Genomic DNA, 10,601 nt, shown 5'->3' on the forward strand with positions numbered 1-10,601 from the left:
TTTTTACTTTACATGTATGGGTGTTTTGCCTGCGTATATGTATGTGCACTACATGTGTACTGTGCCTGCAGAGAACAGAAAAGTGTATGGGATCCTCTGAAACTGGAGTTAAAGAGGCTACTCCATGTGGGTGCTGGGGACTGGACCTGGTCCTCTGTGAGAGCAGTAAGTGCTCTTGGCAGTTGAGCCATCTTTCCAGCTCTTGTTTTGTTTTGTTTTTTGAGACAGGGACTTGCTCCATAAGCCAGGCTGGCCTTGAACTCAAGAACCTTCTGCCTTGGTGAATTTCTGAGTTCCAGGCCAGCCAGGGCAACACAGAGAAACCCTGTCTCGAAAAGTCAGAAAAAAAAAAAGAGCCTTCTGCCCCGGCCTGTTGGGTGCTCCTAGGCTTTTTTTCTGAACCTCTTGCTGTTTCCCCTCATGGGTGGCGGGCCAGGCTCCCTGGAGCCTACCAGATGCAGGCCTAGTAGCTTTCACCTGCTCTCTAGAGCTGGCAGATTCCCATGCCTCATGGGATGTGTGACGTTCCACATGGTGCCAGACCTCTAGCGTGTACTATGCTGTCTCTAGGGCTCTGTGTACCAGAAGACCAATGCCATATCTGAGATCAAGAGAGTCGGCAAGGATAACTTCTGGGCCAAAGCTGAGGTGAGTGCTGCAGTCGTGAAGGTGGCACACTGACTGACATCCTTCTGGGCGTTACCCTTTACAGCTAGTTAAACTGCAGGCACGTGTAGTTAAGTCACAGGGCATGGTGGGCTAGAGTGCCCTTCCTTGACCTTGGCCCTTTAGGGACCAAGTCCCTGGCAGGGGTGGAGGCCAAGGGGGCTGGCTGCACATGGCTGAGTGAGCAGCTCCCCTGCAGAAGGAAGAGGAGAACCGCCGCCTGGAGGAGAAGCGGCGTGCCGAAGAGGAGCGGCAGCGGCTGGAGGAGGAGCGACGAGAGCGGGAGCTGCAGGAGGCTGCCCGACGTGAGCAGCGCTACCAGGAACAGCACAGATCAGCTGGACCCCCAAGGTTAGCCTCCCTTCACTGGGGCAAGTGGTTCTGAGAGGCAGGGCCACTGAGGGAACAGCCTGGGGAGCTGTTGAAGAGCCTCAGCTCCTCTAATTTCAGCCCTTCCAGCAGGACGGGTGAGCCAGAGCAGGAAGCTGTTTCAAGGACCAGACAGGAGTGGGTGAGTTTTGAGACATCCCTTCATGGACCTGGGAGCTTGCTGATTTGAATCTGTCTTGGCTACTTGGTGAAATCCTTGATCTTGGATTGAAGGCTTAGCCTGAGGTGCGACTCTGCGCATTAGAGAACCAGTAGGGGGAGCCAGGACAGAAGCTCTGGGAAGCGGCCCTGCCAGCACATCTGCTTCCTAATCCCCGTGCTCCCCGACCCCACACATTGTTAGCAGAGCTTGAGGGAGGAGCAGTCGGGTCAAGGCGTGCTTCTGTGCTTCTCCTAGGAGTCTGCTGGGCAACAGGCCCCACACCCACGAGAGATTTTCAAGCAGAAGGAAAGGGCAATGTCCACCACCTCTGTCACCAGCTCGCAGCCAGGTGAGACCTCCTCTGGGCCTACCACACAGCAGGGTGGGCTGAGGGGAAGCCAGAGTCCCATGCAGGGGCTTCCAATGCATGTATTACAGGGTGACAAAGGACAAATGAATAAGGAGAGCTCCCTAGAGTCCAGGTGTCCCTCATGTCCTGCAGTATGGTGTACATTCACACTCTGACACACCCAGGCAGGTAGATGCAGGACGTGCGTCTGGGTGATACCTGATGCATTTGCTGCATTTTCCAGGCAAGCTGAGGAGCCCCTTCCTGCAGAAGCAGCTCACTCAACCAGAAACCTCCTACAGCCGAGAGCCCATGGCTCCTGTCTCCCGGCCTGCAGCAGGCAAGACCTTTGTAACAGCCCGTACAGAGCCCTGAGGGGAGGTACACTTGAGATGGGGAATGTTGTTGGAAGAAGGCCACAGCCTGCTATGTCCTTTGCTGCAGGTGTCTGTGAGGAGCCAGCGCCTAGCACTCTGTCTTCTGCCCAGACAGAAGAAGAACCTACATATGAAGTACCCCCAGAGCAGGACACCCTCTATGAGGAGCCACCACTGGTGGGTCCCTAGTGCGGGTTGTGGGTATAAACACAGGCCTGAGTTTTCTGTGGCAAATGTTAGGGTACTAGGGGTGGGGTTTTTTTTCTTTAGAACTGCTTTTTATCTTATTTTATGTGTATGGACATTTGGCCTGCATACATATGTGTGTGTGTGATGCCTATGGAGGCCAGAAGAGAGTAACAGATCCCCTAAAACCCGAGTTAGGGTTGTGAGCTGCCATGTGGGTTCTGAGAACCAAACCCAGGTCCTCTGCAAGGGGGGCCCCAGGTGCTCTTGGCTACTGGACTGTCTCTCCAGCCCCTTTACTGCTTCTTAAAGACAAGATCTGTGTGGCCTTCAGCTGGGGACCCTGGACACAGCTCCTGAGTGCAGGGTCGCAGCCACGCACAGCATCATTCTGTTGTGCAGCGTGGATGAGAGAATCCTTCCCACCTGAGCATGGTAGGAAGCAGCCTAGCAGTGAGTGTGTTCTTGGTTGCCTTGGAGCCGTGCCGTCCTTCGGGATGTGTGAACCAGTGCTGCTGCTTGCATTGTAAGATGCCCAGAGCTCCTTGCAGTTGTGTGCTGCCCTGAGCATCTGCCTTTGAGGCGAGAGCTGTGCTGCAAGTATCAGGCCCCCAAAGCCCTTCTGTACTCTGTGCCCTGGCCTCAGCCCCCAGCTTAATCTGACCTGGGGAGAAGGCTGAGGCTGGGGTGATGCCATCTTTCTCAAACTCTAACAGGTACAGCAGCAAGGGGCTGGCTCCGAACACGTTGACAACTACATGCAGAGCCAGGGCTTCAGTGGACAAGGGCTGTGCGCCCGGGCCTTGTATGACTACCAGGCAGGTAAGATCCCCCACCTGACCGTCACAGGGCACAGAACATGAGGTTAGGGGACAGACGTGTATAGGGGCTTCAAGGAGGTCAGCTCTAGAGGATGTCTGGAAGGAAAGATGTGAGGTGGGAAGCCCTGGGGAGAATGGCCTGCCTTGGAGCCTCAGTGAGCCTCCAGTTAGCTGCTCACCAGCAGGAGTACCTGTAGCCATCTTTACTGTAGACCTTCCAGGATTGATCACTCAGAGAGGGGCAGCCTGGATAATGGCTCCCGGCCTTCCTGAGGGGAGGCCTTGGGGAATGGGCTGGGGGTTGTGGTGCTGCCTTTTACAGGCGTGCTCTGGAGAGCTGTGCTTTGAGAGCTGGCCACTGCAGTTACTCACATTGACTTCAGGCTGAATGGCAGCGAGCTGTTTTTGAGGAGGAAACAGGGAGTTTCTGACCTTTACAGCAGGAAAGGCCAGCCTCCCTGGGGCCTGGTGAGGGGTGTGGCAAGGCCCTGAGATGCCCCTTTACTTCCCTCCCTGCAGCTGATGACACCGAGATCTCCTTTGACCCTGAGAACCTAATCACAGGCATCGAGGTGATTGACGAAGGCTGGTGGCGAGGCTATGGGCCTGACGGCCACTTTGGCATGTTTCCTGCCAACTACGTGGAGCTCATAGAGTGAGGCTGAGACCTGGCGTCCTTCTCCACCACAAGTGGCTTCCTTGTCGCCTAAGGAGGAGGCCAAAGAATTAATATTTGGCACTCTTCCAGGAATGGGACTTCAGTGAGGACAAGACTTCCTCTGCCTTGAGTGCTCCTGTTACCCCAGATGTAGCAGTGTCCCACTGCCTCCCGCACCCCTCAAATGCTTACCGCAGCCCCTAGGCCCTCTCCAGCCTTACACTTGACCCCAGTGGGAATGGCATATTGAGCCAAGGTTAACCAGTGACCAGCTCTGGATGACCTCTGTCCAAGGACAGCAGCACTGAGACATTGGACTCAGAGCAGGGACATCTGAGGCCACAGTGTACACTTGCCTTTCTTTCTGGGTGGCTTCTAAGGGTGGTAGCTGCAGCTGTTTAGAAAGGCCCTTGGGAATTGTGAACTTAAAAGAGAATTGCTTTTAGCAAAATCTTGACCAAAGTTAGACTAGACCATGACGGTTTTGACAGCAGGGAGGTTTTCTCACAGGAGGCTTCCCTACCTTGTTTATCCCCGTGTCTGTGCAGTGGGAAGGAGGGATGGGATGACCAAGCTTCCATCTCTGGGAATGTGCATATTCAAAGACATGCATCATGTGGTTCATCTATTGCGTACTATACCCTGGCTCAGTCCATCCATGTCTGATAAATGAATCTAAGCAGTGCGGTGAGGCCCACAATCCATCTGCCCCGCTTGTGACCTGAATGGGGAAGAAATCCAAGCTTAGGCTCTGTATTTGCATCATACCTGAGTGTGTACATGTGTGTGTACACATACGTGCCCTCAGACTCTGTTTAGCCTCCTACAGGAAGTATAAGTGAGCAGACATGATGATGTATGCCCGAAATCTCAGCATCACAGGGAGGCAGAGGCAGGTGGATCCCTGAGTTCAAGGCCATGAGCCTAGCCTGGTGTTCACAGTTCCTGGACAGCCAGGGTTAACTGGTGTATAAATGATATAACTGATGTCAGAGCATTCGTGCATTTCAGTTTGGAAGAGGCTGTTGCTACAGTTTTTTCCAGGGACCCCTGCAACATGGTCCAGCACGCATCTGCTTGGAGATGCTGAATGGATATGCTTGACTCCCAGGCTAACCCACTGGCAGCCTGGAGTGGAAATGCACAAGGAAGCCCCTGACATCAGGCAGTTGTCAAGCCTACTTCCTCCCCATCTTCTGCCTGTCCTTTAGGCATTATGGTGATAACAGGTCATGGAGGCCCAATGAGCTTAAGCGGTTGCAGGCTTAGCTAATAGGTTTGTTCTGCCCTGAAGGTACACCTAGTGTGCCACTTAAGAGGTCACAAGAATAGCACAAAACCACCCTGAAGGAAGTTGGCCAGGAATTGTACTTGCTGTTCCTCAGGGAGAAGGCCAGATCCCATTACTTTTGTCCTTCATAGAAGCAAGTGGTTCATAGCTTCAGAACCACTACAGGGGTTGGTCACACTACACAGGGTGTGCAAGGTCCTGATTCTCCCCCAGTAGCCTGGGATGGTGCAGGGCTTCTGCCTCTACATGGTGACTTGGGATAGCTGTCACCCTGGACCTAGGCGGCCTGTGACTAGCCAGCTGGCCTGGGTGGACCGCACTCAGCTATATTAAACATGGCGCTGTGCAGAAGTAACTTTATTGCCCCGTGCACCCTCACTTTGCCTTTCCCTGGGCAGCAACAGCTTCCATGGCCTTCCGAACTGTCTCTTCGTCTCCCAGGAACCTCATGGGCTTGGTGGGCTTCAGATTCTGGTCCAGCTCATACACAATGGGGATTCCAGTGGGCAGGTTCAGTTCCATGATGGCCTGGTCTGACATCCCTGAAGCAGAGGAACAATTCATACAGAATGGCCTTTGTGGGCCTGTGGTACTGGGGTACTGCCAGTTAACCCATCCTTGAGAGCAAGGCCCCAAAAGTGTACCTAGAAGTTAAGGGAGACCTGGCTACAGAAATAGCCCAACAGAGAGACGAGAACATCCTCCGTGGTAGCTGTGGCACACGCACGCTCTCAGCCCAGTGAGCTGGCCAGGCTAATGAGGGTTTGGAAGGATGACATTTGGTGTCTAGAGCTTCTAAATTCTGAACTGGGGAGGAATGGGAAACCTGACCCAGTGCCTGCTCCTGCAGCCCCTGCCTGGAATAGCAGCTCAACCTTTGCTCTTGCCACCACACCCCTATCAACAGGGAGGACCTGGGAATGTTCCCTGGGCACACCCCATGAACCTCTTTCCCAGAACACAGCCCAGGGAGGAGGGGCAGAAGCCTCGGGCTGCCGCTAGGAGCTGGAGAAGTGGATCCCACCCCCAACCCTTTCTTAAGATCCCACCAAGTCTAAAGGTCATCCAGAATCTAATATAGACGTCCCGTGTCTAAGACCCAGTTGGGACCATAATTGGTAACCTCCCTACACCGATAGGCCCCCCTTCCAGGCCTGTCTACTAGCCCTTGCTCTTCAGTTAGGAGCACCACCACAGGCCTAAGTTTTAAGTAGCTCCATATTTCTGCACTCAGCTGCCCTTTTTTTAGCCTATAGAAGCCTGAGAGGTAGGGGAACACATGGTTCAGCTCTGTGTGGGTGGATGGACTACGTATTGTACCTGAGGCAAAGGGACCTCAGAGTCAGGGCACTTTGTACATAGACTTGAAGAAAAAGAGGAAATGCAGGCAGCACCAGGAGAGATAGCAAGCGTTTTATAACAGCTCAAGTGGCTTGATTCAGCAGGAAGCCAATACTTGGCGTTGGTGGCCAGAGCTCAGACCCCTTTCCCCAGTGGGTGCCGGAAGCCTGCTCTACCTATGATCAGCTCCTGTGGGGTGCCTCAGCTATGCTGTCTGTGCTGACTGCATACTGGAAATGGGACAACACAAAGTATTACAAAACTCCTGCCTCCTTCAACTTCTGAAACCCTGACATCTGTAAAATAGCTGAAACAAATGAACCTCAGTGGTTTCTGTCTCACATCTTTCCTGAGAGTAGGCCTCACCTTCCAGATGTTTCACAATGCCCCGAAGGCTGTTCCCATGGGCTGCAATAAGCACTCTCTGGCCAGCCTTAATCTTAGGTGCGATCTCCTCATTCCAGAAGGGCAAGGCCCGGGCAATGGTGTCCTTGAGACTCTCACAGGTAGGCAGCTCCCCAGGCTTCAAGCCTGCATAGCGGCGGTCCTGGGGACAAGGGCACAGGAACATTTCTCTTTTGTTTACTGGGTAGCCCTCCCCCCTGGGCTCCCAACCTTCCAGCTTCCCAGCGTGTGGCCCACCTTGCTGATGGAGGTGTAGTAGTTGTGTTTCTCATCCATGGGTGGTGGGGGGGTGTCAAAGGAACGCCTCCAGATCTTCACCTGCTCCTCCCCGTGCTTTGCAGCCGTCTCAGCCTTATTGAGGCCTGTGAGGCCACCATAGTGCCGCTCATTGAGGCGCCAGGTACGCACCACAGGCACCCACATTTGGTCCGTAACATCCAAGATGGTCCAAAGGGTGCGGATAGCCCGCTTCAGCACCGACGTGTAGCAGATGTCAAACTCTATCTTGGCATCTTTGATAGCGGTGGCCCCCCGCTTGGCCTCCTCTGCTCCCTTCTCACTCAGCTCTGCATCAAACCAGCCACAGAAACGGTTCTCTTGGTTCCATGAGCTCTCACCGTGGCGAACCATTACTAGGCGGTGGGTGGTCATGGTGGCAGGGGACACAGGAACTCTGGGTGGCAGCTGCTTGCTTGGCCCTTTAGGCTTTATAACAGTTTTCCCAGCCCCCACCCCAGCCCTAACTGCCAATCAGCATTCCAGGAGATACAGGCAGAGGCAGGCAACCAGTAGCAGAACTGGGGGTGGGGTGTAGTCCAAGGAGCTGAACTTAAAAATAGTCTCACAAAATCATCAGCTCAGATGACAAGCCCCATAACCTGGCACCTGGTGCCAAGCCGCATGGGGCTGCAGAACTGGACCAGGGTGAAGGGCAGGAGTCAAACCTGGGGGTGTTCTCCATGTGGAGACACTCTGACATCAGCAGCTTTCAATCCCAATTGGCCCTCTCCTGATCAGGTAGAAACAACTATTCCAGGCCCTTTTCTGATATATACGTATATTGAAAGACAGAGTTGAATTATGTGACCCAAGCTGCAATCTCTCTTCAGCCTCTTAATACAATTAAGACAAGCACAAGCGCATCTCGGGAAGAAGTCTAGCCTAGTGTCAAGGTCAAGGGTATGTATAAGATATCCATACAGAGAGGTCAGTGTGTAAGTAAGTAAGTAGGCGTGTCTGCAACAGTGATTGTTCTCTGCCCAGGTGCCTGTCCCAGTGTACATGCATTGTCTGTGTTGCTGTGTGGTGAGGCAGGGAGTGAGCACACACGTTTTACCAGGCGGATACCCCCACCCACTAAGTGGCCTTGCTGTGCTCAGCTTGGAGAATTATTTAGCTGGAGGCCTTCCTCAAGCTCCTGATCACCTGCTTCCCTGCAGGGCCCTCTCCTGCCGTCCACAGGTAGCCACACTAGGAAGTGTCACGGCAGAAATGGAGTAGGTACCAGGCCACGGTTTGGGGGAGAGGTCCAGCCTTGTTGAGACGGCACCAGACAGCAGAAGCATGGGCACACGCACACACACACACACACACACACACACACCTTGGAGTGGTTGCCAGAACAGTCTCCTCTCTGGGTTCCTTTGTTGAGTCTGAGTTGTCATCCAAGCCAGGCTCATCCCTCTAAGCTGAAACTCGCTTTGGAAAAGAAAATAGGATTCATGGTCCCTGCAAGCTCCCACCTTCTAGGAACACAACTGCACTGAATTAGTTATAGGGCACATACATCCCTTCTCAGGGGTCCGGGGATAAGCTGAGATGGAATGAGCAGCATGGGGTCTAGAACATCTGCATTTGAGCTTGGGCGACATCATCCCCACACATCTTCCTGCATCCTACCTCTCCCAACAGAAAACAAGAATGGGGGGTGATAGGAGCCTATAGGCTTGTATGCAGAGAACCCTCCACACTGTTCCCAACACACAGAGAAAGCTCTGTAGACCAACGTTGACCCGAGAATCCTAACAGGCAGTTAGGACTTCTTCACACCTCAGGGCTTGCACATGGACCTCATCCCTGGTCTCTCTGCCCTTTGTCACACGAGAAACCCCACTGCGTTAGATAACTGTGACTGTGGGCCCCAAAGGTCAGGATGATCCCACAGCTGGACAAACCTACTGTGACCTGCACCAGATGCTAGGAAGGAAGAGACATGACAGGGTATGGAGGAGAGGAGCAGTTGCTTTGAGAGGTGCACAGGATGAGACAGCTCCCCAGATGATACTCAGGTGAGCTAGAAGAACACTGAGGGCTGAGCTGGGAGCCCTACAGGAAGGGTATACTGGGTTGAGGTACCAGTAAAAACCAGAAAGGGACTGGAGAGATGGCTCCTCAATTAAGAGCACTCCCAAAGGACCCAGATACAATCTCCAGTACCCATATTGGACAGCTCACCACTACCTGCAACTATAGCTCCAGGAGCATCCGACAGGTCTGGTCTCAGTGTATACCTGCACTAATGTGCACATTTCCTACCCACAGTTAAAAATAATAAAATAAACTTAAAGACATATTAGAACCTGGTTGTGCACACCTTTAATCCTACCCCCTGCCCAAGAGCTGGGATTAAAGACATGCACCACCACTGTCACCCCTCTGTTGTTTTTTTTTTGGTGGGGCGGGGGGTTGAGACAGGGTTTCTCTGTATAGCCCTGGCTGTCCTGGAAATCACTTTGTAGACCAGGCTGGCCTTGAACTCAGAATCTGCCTGCCTCTGCCTCCCAAGTGCTGGGATTAAAGGCGTGCACCACCACTGCCCAGACCCCTGTGTTGTTTTAAAGACAGGCTCTCACTATGTAGCTTTGGCTGGCCTGGTACTTGCTGTGTAGACCAGGCTGACCTGGTACGGAGGTCTATAAGGATCTGCATTACAACACCTGGCTGGTGTGGTTAATAAACTCTGGTTAAAAATACAGGGCCAAGCCAGGCAGTGGTGGCACACACCTTTAATCCCAGCACTTGGGAGGCAGAGGCAGGTGGATTTCTGAGTTCGAGGTCAGCCTGGTCTACAGTGTGAGTTCCAGGACAGCCAGGGCTACACAGAGAAATCCCATCTCGAAAAAAAAAAATATATATACAGGGGCCAGAGCAAGGTGTGGTGGTTGAGAGCCTGTACTGCTCTTGCAAAGAACTTAGTTCGATTCCTGTCACCAGGTCAGATAGCTCACAAGCACCTGTCACTCAAATTCCAGGGGTCTAATGCCTTCTTCTGGTTTCAGTGGATACTGCACTCATGTGCACACACACACACATATACACATAATTTTTAAATTAAAGTAAGTATTCAGACTACAGCATCTATCAAAATTGTTTTGTTACTTAGCAAAATATACAACTATCCTTAATATATGCAGAAAATACCTTTTACAAATCTAACACTCTTTCAGAGTAAGCACTTACAGACTCGGCGCAAAAGGGAGGTGCTCTCTGTTCTCTGACAGCGTGGAGGAAAGTTACAACTGGCTGTGAAGCAAGGTCCTCATCTTACATCCTTTACCAAACTACGGTCAAGTTGACCGTCTTTGTCATTTCTGGTAAAGGCTATCTATGACAAACTGTGACAGCTAACATCAGACTTAACAATGAAGGCCAAGATGAGAAGCAAGGTCCTCACACTCCCTATCTAGGGACAACACAGCACAGAGGTGCAAGCCAGGACAATTAAAGATATCTAGATTGAAAGGAGGAAGCACAGTTATTTCTGTGTGCAGATAGCTTGGCTTTCCACACAGACTCAATCCTAGGACTCAAGCATAAGAACAGTAGGTGAGTTGGCCAAGGTTGCAGGAATGCAAAAGTAACTGTATTTCTACTCACTAGCAATAAGTAATCTGAAATGAAATTGACAAATAATCCCCCTTATCAGCGTTTGAAGAATAGAGCACATGGGCTTTCCCCCTCTTTTCGAAGGTTCCC

At 52.3% G+C, this 10,601-nt stretch overlaps 2 protein-coding genes across 4 annotated transcripts in view; one reads left to right on the plus strand and one right to left on the minus strand.

The window, feature by feature from the left end:
• Positions 1-4,291, plus strand: part of Dbnl (drebrin like) — a 12,340-nt gene extending 8,049 nt beyond the window's left edge. Inside the window, exons 6-13 of one of the 3 annotated variants that reach the window (XM_021176979.1) lie at positions 571-648; positions 866-1,017; positions 1,117-1,177; positions 1,454-1,547; positions 1,792-1,887; positions 1,992-2,101; positions 2,827-2,932; positions 3,451-4,291. In XM_021176979.1, coding sequence (XP_021032638.1) covers positions 571-648; positions 866-1,017; positions 1,117-1,177; positions 1,454-1,547; positions 1,792-1,887; positions 1,992-2,101; positions 2,827-2,932; positions 3,451-3,590 — 837 coding nt within the window. In that variant the 3' untranslated portion in view covers positions 3,591-4,291. The remainder of the gene's footprint in view (positions 1-570; positions 649-865; positions 1,018-1,116; positions 1,178-1,453; positions 1,548-1,791; positions 1,888-1,991; positions 2,102-2,826; positions 2,933-3,450) is intronic. The other 2 variants (XM_021176980.1, XM_021176981.1) reach the window with 2 other exon arrangements.
• Positions 4,292-5,221: 930 nt separating this feature from the next.
• Pgam2 (phosphoglycerate mutase 2) lies at positions 5,222-7,380 on the minus strand. Its single transcript, XM_021177661.2, has 3 exons — positions 6,864-7,380; positions 6,588-6,768; positions 5,222-5,422 (listed from the first exon to the last, which is right to left on the minus strand). Exons 1-3 carry the CDS (start codon positions 7,275-7,277, stop codon positions 5,256-5,258), a joined length of 762 nt encoding a protein of 253 aa, XP_021033320.1. The 5' UTR covers positions 7,278-7,380; the 3' UTR covers positions 5,222-5,255.
• Positions 7,381-10,601: the final 3,221 nt, after the last annotated feature.

The sequence above is a fragment of the Mus caroli genome, chromosome 11 (assembly GCF_900094665.2).
Source record: "Mus caroli chromosome 11, CAROLI_EIJ_v1.1, whole genome shotgun sequence".
Taxonomy (NCBI): Eukaryota; Metazoa; Chordata; class Mammalia; order Rodentia; family Muridae; genus Mus; species Mus caroli.